This window comes from Perca fluviatilis, chromosome 8 (assembly GCF_010015445.1).
Source record: "Perca fluviatilis chromosome 8, GENO_Pfluv_1.0, whole genome shotgun sequence".
In the NCBI taxonomy this organism is placed as follows: Eukaryota; Metazoa; Chordata; class Actinopteri; order Perciformes; family Percidae; genus Perca; species Perca fluviatilis.
This window is the reverse complement of record NC_053119.1, coordinates 9,893,399-9,909,361: the sequence shown is the minus strand read 5'-3', so window position 1 is coordinate 9,909,361 and position 15,963 is coordinate 9,893,399. Positions and strand designations below refer to the sequence as shown.

General features: G+C 40.9%; 1 protein-coding gene across 4 annotated transcripts in view; it reads left to right on the top strand.

The window, feature by feature from the left end:
• LOC120563773 (pleckstrin homology domain-containing family A member 7-like) overlaps positions 1–14,396 on the top strand; it is a 155,569-nt gene extending 141,173 nt beyond the window's left edge. For all 4 annotated transcript variants that reach the window (XM_039808177.1, XM_039808178.1, XM_039808179.1 and 1 more), the window contains 10 exons: positions 172–283; positions 708–838; positions 992–1,186; positions 2,381–2,477; positions 3,082–3,179; positions 4,482–4,745; positions 8,114–8,287; positions 9,561–9,694; positions 9,997–10,130; positions 13,885–14,396. In XM_039808177.1, the coding sequence (XP_039664111.1) occupies positions 172–283; positions 708–838; positions 992–1,186; positions 2,381–2,477; positions 3,082–3,179; positions 4,482–4,745; positions 8,114–8,287; positions 9,561–9,694; positions 9,997–10,130; positions 13,885–13,907 (1,362 nt within the window). In that variant the 3' untranslated portion in view covers positions 13,908–14,396. The remainder of the gene's footprint in view (positions 1–171; positions 284–707; positions 839–991; positions 1,187–2,380; positions 2,478–3,081; positions 3,180–4,481; positions 4,746–8,113; positions 8,288–9,560; positions 9,695–9,996; positions 10,131–13,884) is intronic.
• Positions 14,397–15,963: the final 1,567 nt, after the last annotated feature.

Sequence of the window (15,963 nt, the reverse complement as noted above, 5' to 3'; positions counted from 1 at the left end):
AAGTGAACAAATAACTTGAATGGAGTCAAATGTGTGTGTGTGTGTGTGTGTGTGTGTGTGTGTGTGTGTGTGTGTGTGTGTGTGTGTGTGTGTGTGTGTGTGTGTGTGTGTGTGTGTGTGTGTGTGTGTGTGCGTGCGTGCGTGCGTGCGTCGCGGCGTGTCAAACTGTAGCAAGAGAAAACTGAGATGAAGCGCGAGCTGTGGAGGATCGAGGACGTGATGGGGGGGCTGAGTGCCAGCAAAGCCAACTACAAGATCACCATTGACTCTGTCCAGAACCCAGGTTGGTAACCACAGCAACCAACCCGGCAAATGCCACTGTTTTTAGAAAAACTGCAGTTTGTTTACAGTTGACATCAAAACGGGAAAAGATGGAAAGCAAATTTTTACGATGAAGTACAGGTCGTCACTCGTTAACCATTAACAGAGCAGTGACATATTAACGTAATGTATAGGCTACTAAAGATTCTCAGTACAGTTGGTGTTGTCCACATAGCGTGGTATATTGCAGTATTGTAGGTAATGCATTCTCTGCGGTTACACTAATCATTTCATCTCAGTTTAGAAATCAGCTTCTAAATTGGCGATTGTGTACTTGTGGCTGCATTCATTGAAAATCTGTTTCTACATGTCGGTTTTTCTACACTTCTCTGCTTACATTTAAAAGCTAAACCTTGAATTCTCTGTGTGTTCACACCCCCCACCAGAGAGGAAATTAGTGCCTTCGGTGTCAGACCCGGCAGTGCCTTCTCAAAGCATAGAGGTCCAGCCTCCTCCTCGCAGCTCCATCCCCAGCATCCTCTCCCATACTTTGCCTCACAGCACCGTGCCAAAGTGGGTGAGTGTCACCCTTCTGCTTAAAAAATACTACAATACTTATACAGAGCAGAGTGTACTTCATATTAAGGAATTATTGCTGTATTTAGTCTGATTGTGTTTAAAAGTTCTACGTCTAAGATACTAAATCCTTTTCTGCCTGGTTGCTGTCCAGGCAGAGGACACCGCCCCACCCAGGCCACCACTGCCTCGTCTCTACGACTACGAGGAGACGCCCCCTGTGGTGCCACCTCTACCCAAAGAGGCCTCGGTCATCCGCCACACGTCAGTGCGTGGGCTGAAACGCCAATCAGATGAGAGGAAGAGGGACAGGGAGGGCGGGCAGTATGTTGTCAATGGAGACTGTAAGGTATGCTGTCTGTTAGAAAAAAACATCTCCTTACTGTTGTCTTAGTGGGAATGAAGACTTGTAAATGCAGTTTGGGTGATTTTTTTATTATTATTATTTTTGGGCTTTTCCGCCTTTAATGGATAGGACAGCTAGGTGAGAAAGGGGGGAGAGAGAGAGGGGGAAGACATGCAGGAAATTGACACAGGTCGGACTTGAACACTGGACCTCTGCGTCGAGGCATAAGCCTCTCAGTATACGTGTGCCTGCTCTACCCACTGAGCCAACCCGGCCACAGTTTGGGTGATTTTAATGGCCCAATCCCAAAGTGAGCCCTGCGGACTAAGGACTAAAGACTCACAGACTTATTGATCTCAGGTGCTAAGTGAGTGAGTGTGTGAGGCCACATGGGCTCAGATAGGTATAAATGGGATTGGGACAGCACTTCACAATATCACATGTTACCTTGGCGACGTTTAATAACAAAGATGTTGCTGACACTTGCCTTTTTGGGAATTTTCATTTTAAGTTTGTTCCTTTCCACACGGCCAAGGCACAGGAGACGGCTGCCTGACTCCAAATTTTTTCAAACCCTTGTTTTACAAGCTGGACAACAGGTTGGTCTGTGTTCCATGGTCGTGGGTCGTGCTGTTGTTTACCTTTGTAATTTCCGGATTTCCCTATGGTCTCCGCGGTAAACGTCACAACGCTTTGAACTGTGGGTAATTCCCTTTGGTGAAGTCTGCATCGACGCAGACTCACGGAAAGGCCTCGGTAAGTGTGTACTCAAACCCTCACGCCCTTTGAAATTCGACATCGGGACAACCCTAAGCCCTTACGAATTTCACGAGAACGCGCACCAAAGCCCGTGAGTCTGCGATTGGGCCATTGTTTCATTTCAAATTGAGATGTTCTCTAAATTGTTGTTTTAAGTAAGCAAGTAAAGTTTATTGATATAGCAGTTTTCACAGATAAAAATCACAAAGTGTTTTACAATAAAATGAAATACAATAAATAAAAGAACACAAAGTTAAACCAAGATCCATGAAATCAGACAGCCATAAAAACCCTTGTCTAACTAAAAGCCTGTTCAAATAACAGTCCGTTCAAATAACAACAGTTTTTTTTTTAAAGAATCAACAGAATTTGCCAGAACGCCAAAAACCGGCCAACCGTCTACATACTGTGTTTGTGTCTAACCTTTTCTGGTTTCAGACTGACTTGCGGTCGTACCTGAGTGAACCAGAGCTGCCAGGACTGAGCCAACACAGCACCGGGTCTGACGTTGAATACCAGTATTTCCAGAGCAAAGGTATCTGAACAGTAACACGTAAAATACATTTAACAGAAAAGACAGACCTTTATTAGACCATTTTTTTTTCATAGCTAGTGATTTCCCAGCAGAGTATGCTTACCAACTATCACTCTTGCATACCATTATACCATAATATTTTTTTACCTTGAGGAAAAAAATACTAAGCAAGCTTTAATTAAATTGATGAATATGCATAGAAAAGTGTATTTGTGTTCAGAAAGACACATTTTCATTAGAAATCCAATCTCTTCAAACTGGAAGATTCATCAGTTGAAACGTGGAAAATGTAATAGAATGTATTGTCACGCACAAGAGGAGCCTAATGTTTCAAAGAGATGGTTATTTATTGGAAGGTTTTTAAAAATTCTTCTAAATCCCTTAATGTTTAGCATTTAAGTTGAGGAATTTATTTTACCAGTGTTGAAACATTGCATAGTACGTTTTTTTTTGCCTTACCTAAAATTCATTCATTTTCCCTTATGGAGATTTTTTTTTTTTTGCATTCGGTCATTGTGTTTTCATTGTTTGACCTAACTGCTTTTTTTCACTTTGCAAATGAAATCAAACTGCTGCTGATCCTCGTCTTGTTGTTCTCAACTAGGTCTGCCAGGCCCCTCCTCTCGACTGAACCAGTCCAACTCCATCTCCATCGCGTCCTATGTTACCCTAAGGAGAGGCCCCGGGAGCTCCGCAGCCAGGGTGAGTCAAAATAACAACATCGTAGACATTAAAAGAATGGACACAGCGACTCCGTATATTTTGACGGAGACCAGCGAAGTCACTTTTCCGGTGATGTCTGAGCGTTACTGCGCAGCCTCAAACTGAGCTTGAAGACGTAGATGTGACGTGAGCAACCTGTCGTTGGAAGTTGTAAGTCTTCTGGTAGCTGTGCCAAGAGAAATCTCAATCATTCCCAATCTTGCAGAGACGGAGAGCGTAGGTATATGTAAGGAGATAACATAGGCACAGGCTAATTATTGATCACTAACATGCTAGTTAACATTAGTAATTAAAATTAAACGGCTAATGTAAGTCGAAACTGCCTGCGAGCTTCTCCTGACTATACGGTAATTCCTCTGCTATGCAACAGAAAGTTTACACAATCGTTATCTTATTTTTACAAAAACGTCTGCTACGGAGCCATACTGTGAGATACAAGGTAATGGAGCCTTTTATACATTGTCGTGTTTATTTAGAAATAAACAATGGACAAACAGAGTCTTTAAACATTCAGATGTTAAGTTATTCGATGTCAAAGTGACGCCAAAATGAATGGGAGTTAATGGGATGTTAACGGGAGGTGATGGCTTGTTAGCCTACAATCTCCCCGTAGGAGGTACACTTTTCAGATGCACGCTTAACTCCTTGAACAACATGTGCAGATACCTGCAATCAGCTGGAGAAATTCAGTGTATCTCAGTGTGGCTGTTGTTGGAAATGTTGTGTTAATCGTTTAATGGCAAGTTTAGGGTTTTAAATGTGAGGCCCGACCACACTGAAAGATCCCATAACATTCAACCCTAAGGAGAACTTCCTCATGTGTACCAGTGTTGTAGACAATACCCACAAATTGCTGTATAGCATGTTCGTTATGTGTGTTAGCCTCAGTCTGTTCATTTTGATATTTATGCAGAACAAATGTTAGGTACAGGTAGCATTTGATATGCAAGTTGTAGACTTTGTGTAGGAGTGTGTGCTACAGTTAGTCTTTGTATTTGTATCCAGGCAAATATGCCAATTTGTTGTATTGTGTGGTGTTTAAAATCTGTCACTTTCATTATTGCTTTTTCTTTTTATCATTTTGTTTAAACTTGTCTTCCACTATACCATTTCACTGTCCATACTCCTCCGTCTTTCATTCTCCTTTCTTACTTTCTGGTCCACTTTTACCTCAATTGTTCAGTTCTGAACTCTCTGTCCCTCACTAACCATCCATCCCCTCTCTCATTTCCATCCCGTTCAAATCTCCATTTTATCTTTCTTCCTTCCCTCTCTCACCAGGAGAGACCCAAGAGTGCCTTGGAGCGTCTGTCCTCCCCTACAGAAGCCCTGCAGCTCCCGAGCAGCCAGCCTCGAGGGCGAATGACTGCGGAGGAGCAGCTGGAGCGGATGAAGCGCCACCAGAAGGCGCTGGTTCGCGAGCGCAAGAGGAACCTCAGCCAGGGCGAACGCTCCGGCGCGGGCCTCTCCACCTCCACTGTCCCCACCCAGCGCTCCTCGTCCTCCTCCAGACTGCCCTCCAGCACCTCAGATCCTCCGGTCTCCGTACGTTACCCCCCACCCCCGCACAGCAGCAGTAGACACAGGGAGCCCCACCTTCACCACCACTGCTGCTATGCCACCCTCCAGCCCCCAACCACACACTAACCTAGCAGGAATGCTAACACACTAGCACTCTCTGCCTTGTGTAAACCAGTGGTTGTTAACTTTAGCACTAACAAGCTAAAGGGCAGGACTGACTATGGCTGGCTAGCTAGCTTGGTTAATGCTTTAAGAACAATGGGAGACAAAACAAGCAAAGGCATTTGAGGGAATGCTGGGCTAGCTTTGGACTGGGACAGTTTATATTTTTAAAGGTTCAGGGGTTAAAGTGAACCTTGTTACCACTGCCCCCTGGTGGGACCTCACTGACACAATTCTGAATGTAAATCCACTGAGAAAAGGAGGGAAAGGAAGGCATCACTCTGCCTTCCTTTCTCTGTTTTTATCACCAGAAAGTAGAGAGAAGAGCCCATTTATGTACATCTACATACCGTGTACTTGTACACTTTTATTTATTTACTGAGGGATATTTTCAGTATACAGTTGTACAGTTATATTTTGTAGAAATTTGGTATATAGAGCATATAGAGGAGTGGGGGGAATGTTGGAAAAAGAAAAAGTATTCAGGTTGATGAAGAAAGATGCAATGCGAGTGGCACAAATCATGCTCACACCTCCCTGCTTTTTTTTTTCTTTAAATGAAATCCAAGTGCCTTGTTTTGCTGACAATGTTTTTGCCTTTGTCCCAAATTGACCTCCTTAATCAACATTGTAATTAATGGTGGTTTGTTTTAAAGCATGCGTCTCCACTTCAGAATCATGAAAACGAAGCGAGAGCTAGCTTTAATGTTGCTTTGTCTGTGTAATAGCAGAATTCAGACGGGAAGATGTTTTAACCCCTAAAGGAATACTTTGACATTTAAACTAAATCTAGTTTTGCCCCTGGTTTCAGTATGGAATGCTAACAATGCTAACATGCCTGGGTGAATAAAGTGATACAGTAAGTAATTCTAAATGTCAAAGTCTTCCATTAAGATAACGTGATGCATTATAACTACTAGATTGCAATTATGATTACAGACTAACACACTCATAACCAGACTGCTGTGAGATCTGCCTGTAATCAGACTACATTTCCCATAAATCCTTGAATTCAAATTCCCCTGTAACAGTGAGCAATACACAGTCTGTAATCCTCTGCTATGACGTCTCACCTCTTTTCAGTGCATATAACCATAAACGCCAGAGCATATTTTATTTTCTCTACTCCACCAGCATAAAACATGTTTACACCATTTTATATTTGAATTAACATCCTCATTAATACAGCCTTTTTATTGTGCAGATTACAATTCATTTTAGCATTTGACAGTGGTTGATTGCATTGCCACAATTAAAGTTGGGAAGAGAATCTGTACTCATATCTGAGGACTTTTAAGTGGCCTATGCTGTGCCGATTTATGCATCATAAATATACAGGACAGGTTCAAGCAACAGGGCTGAAATGCAAGAAAAAGATAAGAATATGTATCAACAAGGAGCGGACAACTTTTGTCATGGGAAAGTTTGTGTGGAAAGTAAGAAAGGGACAGTACAGTGGCCATATTGGACACCTTGTGTTAAACAGATTTCAATGTGAAAATAGTGAAAAATAACAAAAAAAAAATCCCCAGATACCAAATCTATTGTTTCATCAGACCAACAGATCCATGTGCTTGTCATACCGTTTTAATTCTCTATGGCGTGGCTGTCCACTCCTTGTTTTTCTGACAAGTATTGCTCTCGAAAGCTTATCTGCCCCATTGCTTTTATCCTTCCACAGCTCGGTACAATATATCAGATCAAAGTGAAAAGAGTTACAGGAGGTTGCTCGGTTGAAGAGTAGAAATATAGTAGAGAACTTAGAGAAGTGAACTGCTAATCAAAACCTAATTCTGTTATTGAGAAGCAAACGCACAGCTCTTCCCTTTTCTTTTCTATCGTGTAGAGATCTGCACTTGACAATAAAGAGTTTCTTGCTTCTCAACCTCCTCCTGGCTGTGTTCTTCCTAATCTGTCGGGGGTTTGATGAATCTGTGTCTGCATGGTTTTTCTTTCTCTCTATCCTTTTGTGTGTGATTGATTCTCCTGAGCACAACAAAGCATGGGATGCAGTGTTTCCCAGAGCATGTGAACACACCAACAGATCAGACCGCGCCGCAGGCTACTGGAGTGGGAAGGATGCATGCATGGCTTTGATGCTCCTTGGATGATTACTCACAAGTAACACACACACACACACACACACACCAGAGACCAAGAGTCATAGGAATATTTTTGTAGATGCAAAAGTGCTGGTGTACATAAGAGAGAAGGATGTGGTATGTGTGTAATTACAGCTTCCAGAAACACAGACTGATCATCTGCCTGAGTCTTCTCTGTGGCAAAGACACTAAACATAATCCTTTCAAATCCCTGGACTAAACTTCTTGCTATAATTATTCCTGGTTGCACAAAAATGTTAAAATTCACATTTGTCTCCCTTTCAGTTTAGCGTTTGCCTCCCTCTACCTGAGGCACACCAAGATATAGTGTAGAAATGACCTTGGTAACCATAGCGGAGACACCCCCCTTTCATTTTACAACCGTGCTATTGCCAATGCTAGTTTAGCATTTCCCCATAAAGAGATCCTCACTACCCTCCTTTGCTCTTCCTGCCACTGTTCCATGTGGGTTTGTCTTTTCTTTCACTTTATTGAAGAGTGTAAACATAATTTGTGTTAACCTTTACAGATCTATAAACAAAATACAGGGCTGCAACTATCGTGATTATCTGTTCATCTGCACTGCAGGTTATTTTCTCAATCTTTTGCTCTGGAAAATTGTCTCCCCCTGACTTCTTCAAAGTGGTTGTTTTGTCTGATCCAACAACCAAAGATACTACATTTACTATCATAGAAGACATAGGACAACCAGTATTCAAAGTATTTTCCGATTTGACAAGCTGAACCTGTACATTTTATTTTAATCAACTAATAGTTTTTGCTCTACAAAAGTGCAAAACTTTAAAGGCTTTAGCTATGTAGGCTGATGTAGATCTAATGTTGACACTTGGTGCTATAAAGTAATCAAGTAGATATTTTACACACATTTCCCTGGATATTACACACTGTCTACATAAAAATCTGGTTAATTTGTGGCAATAATATCAATGGCTCATAATCAATTTTCCTAATAATATTAAACATCCAACAACTTGTACACATGTCCTAAAACACTGAGGTTTTGTGATGAATTTATATTTACTTTAACTTTACTTAAGACTTAAATGATAGCGGCAAATCTGTTTCTCTCAGTCATCGGGCTAGCTGTAATCAGGACTCTGTTTCTAGGTGTTTGACTGTCGGGAGGAGCGACTTGCTGCAGAGGGTCAGAGCGATGAAGGGTGGAATCAAGCGAAAGAGAGAGGGAGGAGCCAATCAGAAGAGTGGGTGACGGCTACAGCCACGCGCATACAAGAGGTGGATGTGGAGCCTCTCGACTATGACCTGGATATCAGCCGAGAGGTAGACAACATCAGTCGTGGAAAATACGAGTGGCAGGGCAGCGAGAGGCAGTTCAGTGAGGACACAAAAAGATACTAACCCTCTCACCGCTCCACTGTTCTGATCCATCGGGTTAAATCTGCACTTTACAGTTTATCTCGGACACCATCCGTGAGCTTTCATAACATAAATGAATGGGTGTAGGCTATGTGTGCATTATTCTCGCTCTCTACTTCCAGTCCTATTTGTCAGATGTAAAAAAAAAAAAAAAAAAGGATGCAAAGAATATCTTTCTTCATGAAATTGGCTGACCAAGTATATTTTATCTATTACATGTATTTCCAGCATGACAAGATGTACAGTACATGAAAGACTGATCGAACTGAAGGGGGAAATCATAACCCTCAGACCCTCCGTCTGTTTGACAAGGCCTGTAACTCCGAACACAGCAATTTGCCTTTCACATCAGGTGTTTAAACAGACCATTTTTCAATCAGCAGCATTTTTTAAAATGCAACATGTGGTACGGCCAGAACTTCTATTAGAGCATCTGCATTTCACTGCATGAAAGTTTATAAAGTTCAATGAAATTAGATTTTAAAGCTTTAGTGCGTAACTTTTTGATATTAATAAACGTCCGTTACATTCAAGCCATTGCCAAATGAGTTGCTACAAAGCTAATTAAGACTATCAGCTCCACACAACTCTCTCTGGATTTCTCAGTATGGCTATGTTCAGAAGATTGTGGCGTCCGGCGACATTCCTGCGCAGAAACTCAAGTGAAGATAATTACCTCTTCTGAAGAGTCCATCATGTTATCTTAAGAAGGGGGGGGGGGGGCTTATATCAGGTAGACACACCGACAGTGTTGTTGTCATTACTTAGAATTCCTCATGGGGGAGACAGAAACTATGCACTATAGCTTTTAAAGCATAATTTACAAAATGCCAGGTTAGGTATATTGTGAATGGGGAACGGTGCATTTTATACTGACTTTATAAAGGACATGTAATGATTTTGAATTATGAGAAAAGCTTATATTCCTTCTTGATTTTTAGTTTTTTGCTTTCCCATCTCTTAAATTCATGCTAGATTTTTCACAAAGGTTTTAACTTTAGTTTCAGCTCCTCCCTATTAATGTAGCAATAACACCTGAGAGGGAAGTTTTAACTGTCGTTATGGAAAATGTACCAAATATTACTAAGCAAATTACTTAAAACTGGAGAAAACTGTCCATGGCGTTCCCTAAATTATGGGACTTTAAGACTGACTAACCGTCTCTCCAACATTGCAGCTGTCCAAACCGCGAAAAGTTCCCATACCAGAGCGCTACGTCGAGTCTGACCCTGATGAGCCTCCGAGTCCAGAGGAGCTGGAGGAACGCTCCCGCCGGGCCGAGCGCATCAGGAACCTCCTGGCCAAATCTAGGTACACCGCACTCAAATAATGAGACTGGAGTTGGGGTGATACTGTTCCTGTTTTTGGGCTATTTACTTTAAGTATGTAGTTTTAGTATGCCAAGAAAGGATGTTTGGAGTTAAAGATTCTGTTTCTGCTCATAGAGACAAATGCACTGATATACAGTGAGTTCCAAATGTCTGCCATGGGTGTAAGTATAATACAGATCTAACTGTATCCCAGGTGGAAATGAAGGCCTAAATGGTAATGCATACTAGTCGGTGTGCTGTTCGTGAATCCCTTGGTTTATAGTGTTTGTGTCTTTTCAACAGTTATCAGAACATACAGCCGTCTGCACCTCTGGACTTCGGTGAGCTGGACTCGGCTCTACAGCAGCAGGAGAGGATCATGAACGTGTCCCACGCGCTGGCCTCCGAGGCCTCGCGCAAGAGCAAACTGGTCGCAGGTTAGTGTACTCACACCTTAACCCTTGTGTTGGACAAAACAAGGGTTAATACAGTCCCTTAGTGCTTTTTTTTGTACAGCATTTTGGTCAGCTTAAGCTGTGTTTAAATGTGCTCTAGAAACAAACTTGACTTGCTTACTTTACAAGAGACAGGGTTTAGAGAGCAATTCTCAACAAAGTAAACGGAAGTACATAACCCTTGTGCAACACAAGGGAACATAATGCATCCCCTAGCCCTTAAAGGGGTGATAGAATGATTATATAGGGTATTTCACACTGTTCCTTATTGTCTCCTAATGGGGTATGTAACATTGGTTGGGCTGAAAATGGCCTGGTTGATATTTTATTGGCCCTTATGCATCCCTGTGTTTTGGCCCTATTGGTAACAAGAGCTTTTCTTCCAAATATGGTATGGTCATGAATATTTAGATGAGCTGCGCGCTGATTGGTTGAGCGACTTGCCATACGCACATATTAGAGACACCGCGCTGATTGGTTGAGTAATCCCCAATACACATACATTAGAGAAGCGACAGAATCTCATATTCCAGACACTGCAATGTTTCATTACCAAATTCACATCTGAGACTTTTTAGCGAGCAAATCAACTATATAAAGCTGAAATATGGACCGTTTTACAAAATTTGATGGCTAATTGGAAATTTGGTAAGACGTGTCGGACTTTAGGAGCTCCACACAGTCTGACGGAAAAAGCGGCAGCCTGCTGGGCTCCATACCCAGGGCAAAGTCACCCTTTGTGGATACTGCACACGGGGCTCCGCCCAGCTGCCGCGATAACTATAATATATTTACGGTTTGAATTTCGTCCACACTTTGATTTTAAGGCATTTTTATGAACGTGAGGTCTTTGTAGGACCGAGCAGCTGCTTGCAATATGTCCCATTCATTACAATGGGGAAATACCGCAGCTACCGCTAGCTACACTGTCGCCATAACTAAATTATATTTACAGTTTGAATTTCGTCCACACCACTTATATAACATCATTCCCCAATGTCTTATAAAGCTAACCGTTGTGTCCGGATTTGATTTTAAGGCATTTTTATGAACGCAGGCGTCTTTGTAGGACCAGCAGCTGCTTGCTATATGTCCCATTCATTACAATGGGGAAATACCGCAGCTAGCTAGCTACACTGTGCCATAACTAATTATATTTACAGTTTGTCACCACTTATACATCATTCCTTTTTAAACGTTGTGTCCGCTTTTTTAAGGCTTTTTATGCGCGTCTTTGTAGACCAGCAGCTGCTTGCTATATGTCCATTCATTACATGGTGCCTAGCTGCTACTGTGCCTAACTAAATTATATTTACAGTTTGAATTTCTTATATAACATCATTACCCAATGTCTTATAAAGCTAACCGTTGTGTCCGATTTGATTTTAAGGCATTTTTATGAACGGCGTCTTTGTAGGACCAGCAGCTGCTTGCTATATGTCCCATTCATTACAATGGGGAAATACCGCAGGTAGCTAGCTACACTGTCGCCATAACTAAATTATATTTACAGTTTGAATTTCGTCACACCACTTATATAACATCATTCCCCAATGTCTTATAAAGCTAACCGTTGTGTCCGATTTGATTTTAAGGCATTTTTATGAACCTGAGGCGTCTTTGTAGGACCAGCAGCTGCTTGCTATATGTCCCATTCATTACAATGGGGAAATACCACAGCTAGCTAGCTACACTGTCGCCATAACTAAATTATATTTACAGTTTGAATTTCGTCACGCCACTTATATAACATCATTCCCCAATGTCTTATAAAGCTAACCGTTGTGTCCAATTTGATTTTAAGGCATTTTTATGAACGCAAGGCGTCTTTGTAGGACGAGCAGCTGCTTGCTATATGTCCCATTCATTACAATGGGGAAATACCGCAGCTTGCTCACTTTCGCTTAACTAAAGTATATTTACAGTTTGAATTTTGTCACGGCATGAATATTACAGGTTCCTCAAGGTCTTACAAAGCTTAGCTAACACTTGTCCGATTTCGGATATCAATTGAATGTATTTTTGTGAATGTCAGAGTTAGGAGGAGGCTAGCTAGCTCTCATTGATGGACTCCATCTCACCGCGGCTCTATCAATGAGACTCGCGGACAAGAGGCTTTATTTCCCCGATTGTTTGTTTAAATAACTCAACACACATACCCATTATAAGATTAACTGGAACCTGCGGGCGGCGTAAAAGATTGGGCGTTAACAAGCTCGCTGACACTGCGCGGTCAGGGGCGCCGATGTAGCAACCCAGGCAGCACCAACACCGGACTAAACTCCGACACACAGTCGGAGAAAATTTGCAATTAGCCATCCTTTTTCGTAAAGCGGCCCATATTTGAGCTTTATATGGTTGATTTCTCGCATAAAAAAGTTTCAGAAGTGAATTTTGTAATGGAATAGCAGAGATCTGCGTGACCTAGCTAGATTCAGAAGACTACCTGATCTCAGGTCAGTTGTGTAGCCTATGTAAATATTGGGGCGTGACTGTTCTCTTAAGGTTCCGGATTTTGAGACGCTTGCGTAAGCAACTCAGCTTTGTTGGGATTCGCCCGTTTTCAGCGGCAGTTTCAAAATATGAGATTTTCATAGTAAAGGGGTGTCAGTGGGACTTTGAGCTTCTATGTATGTCCTATTTACCCACCGAACTGTCGTTATTCAACTATGACAGGGTAAAATCGGTTTTGCATTCTATCACCCCTTTAAACTAAGCATCAACCATCACAGCGAAGGCTTTCTCTAAGCCCGTATCCTCCAATTAATGCTAACCTTTACCCTAAAAGCAAGTCTGCCCTAAAGCCGCCACACTTTGTAGAACTGTCCTGTAAACCTCAAATCCATTCTCACAAAGCTAGGACGGACACACACACACACACACACACACACACACACACACAGAGGAATCATACATTGCTATCTCAGACAGGCAACATGTGATTTGTCCCTGGTGTACAGGGACTGAGTGGCTGCAGCGTCGGTGAGCTCCAGGTACCGGCCATTTCCCTATTTGGGTGGTGTTGATTCATTGTATTGGATGTGTCAGTACATGGCGTTTAGTTTTGGTCAGGAATGTGCACAGATTGTTGACAAAGAGGACTCTAACCCCTAAACATCTTAATGTCATTTTTGTAATGTCATTTTTTGTTCCCCCCCAGTGATTCTAAAAAAAAAGAATATTATATTATAACAGGAAAGATTAATTTGTAAGAACAAAAAAGCTAATGAGTTGAAAATATATTTTACCTTTGAACATTTTGTAGTTTGATTTTTGGAATTTCTTCCCCATTTGTTTCAAGTCTCTGAAACATCTGTGTGCAGTCCTGGTTTATTTGTTTTGGGTGACACGTATCCTAGAGCTGCTTTGGTGAAATGTGGCGGCCTTCTATTTGCAAGTGGCGTTCGCGTGAGTTGTGTGTTTATGAAGGAGGAAAATAAAAATAACTTGATTTAATCCTTGCAGACTATTAACGCACAGTGGTTTGTGCTGCTTCTAGTATTTCACTGCGATATAGAATCACATGGATCAAACACCTGTAAATGAGGTTTTTTTTGCAAATAATATTTGAGACCGTTTCGGATTTTCCAACTTTAAACATTTTCTCTTGAGCTGTTTTTGCTTGTGAAATCTACTGGAAACCTGCGAAATCAAAAATGAATCAACTCTGATGCAAATTAAAGAAGTTTGTACCTCAAAACAAAGTACTGATGTCTTCACTGTGTTTTCTCCTCAGCCAAAGCATCCGCAGAACACTGACCCACAGGAACGACCAGCACAACACCACTGAAGATTTTTTTTTTAAGGGAATGGATCTAATCAATTTTTTAACTAACTGATTTATTTGTAACAAAAAACATTTTTATAACACATTTGGAGTTTTGAAATGGAATCAAGTTCATGCTTCTGCACTTACACACCACAATTAAGCAACAATAATTTATAACACGAGTGAATTGCTTTTTTTTAAATCTGCAATAAGCCGTTTCGTAGTTTGGAATGTATTTTTATGAGTGAATAAAATTTTGAAATGAAAGCCAATGCCAACATGCTTAGACACAATAGGAATGTTTTGACACGAGTCCTTTATTTATTACATTGTTTGGCTTGACATGCTTGTTCAACTTTAACTGGATATTTTCTACATAACAACCATTGTCCTGGCAATCAACTAAAATGCATTGGAAAATATGATTAACGATTACATGTTAAAACTAATTACAGAAAATAAATGTGATAAGTTAATTACTTGGTGTCCATCCTTGAAGGTCAATTTTGTTTCAAAAATATAATTACATTACCATACAATTATAAAAAAAATAAAAAATAAAAAAAAAACATTGGTCATAATGTTAATGAACAGAACATACACAACAGAATGATCTAATGCCACTCATTTTACTCATTTCATTTGAATATTGTTAGCTAGCTAGGTGGAAACAGATATAAAAAATAAAAACCAAGCTACTTTTCATTAAGGTTTCCACCAAATACACACTTAACACATCGAGGAAGAGTTCGGCTAGAAACCTAGTAATAGGAACACTTAGTTGATATAGATGAAATAGCATGTTTGAAACAAGGCCATCTAAAATCTGTTTAGTTTCATCACAATGTTTGCATAATTAGCATTTTCCCCGGCCTTGATTTATTCCATGTATGTTTTATAGGGGTGTCATGATCCTCCAAATCTATGAGGATTCAATTTGACTTTCAATTTACTTTTTTCCAGCTGCCATGCCAATTCCACAATAAGAGCCACTAGATGACAGAAGGGTACTTGACAGTTTCTCAGTTGGTTTGTTTACACAACTCACAGGAAGGAAAAATGGTGATGACTCCGGTGCGGCCACGGTGTCTAGAAAAGTGCAGCTGCAGGCTGTCTGTAGCTAACGTTACGCTGTGTCTTTTACCTACATGCTACTACTGGTAAGCTACACCATGTTTGTTTTTTTTACACACTGTGTGTGCAAGTAGGCGGGGGTGGAGTGAAAAAAATACTGGGAGAAAATTGCAGATCCTGCTTTTGATTTTAATCAAATGATGAATGATTTTCGATTTAAAATCGAAATCGTGACACCCCTAGTATTTAGGGGTATTCTGGCTGGCACAGAGTTAAAGGTCCTATGTAAATGCTCCTTTTTGGATGCTTTTATATAGACCTTAGTGGTCCCCTAATACTGTATCTGAAGTCTCTTTTATATAGACCTTAGTGGTCCCCTAATACAGTATCTGAAGTCTCTTTTATATAGACCTTAGTGGTCCCCTAATACTGTATCTGAAGTCTCTTTTATATAGACCTTAGTGGTCCCCTAATACTGTATCTGAAGTCTCTTTTATATAGACCTTAGTGGTCCCCTAATACTGTATCTGAAGTCTCTTTTATATAGACCTTAGTGGTCCCCTAATACTGTATCTGAAGTCTCTTTTATATAGACCTTAGTGGTCCCCTAGTACTGTATCTGAAGTCTCTTTTATATAGACCTTAGTGGTCCCCTAATACTGTATCTGAAGTCTCTTTTATATAGACCTTAGTGGTCCCCTAATACTATATCTGAAGTCTCTTTTATATAGACCTTAGTGGTCCCCTAATACTGTATCTGAAGTCTCTTTTATATAGACCTTAGTGGTCCCCTAATACTGTATCTGAAGTCTCTTTTATATAGGCCTTAGTGGTCCCCTAATACTGTATCTGAAGTCTCTTTTATATAGACCTTAGTGGTCCCCTAATACTGTATCTGAAGTCTCTTTTATATAGGCCTTAGTTGTCCCCTAGTACTGTATCTGAAGTCTCTTTTATATAGACCTTAGTGGT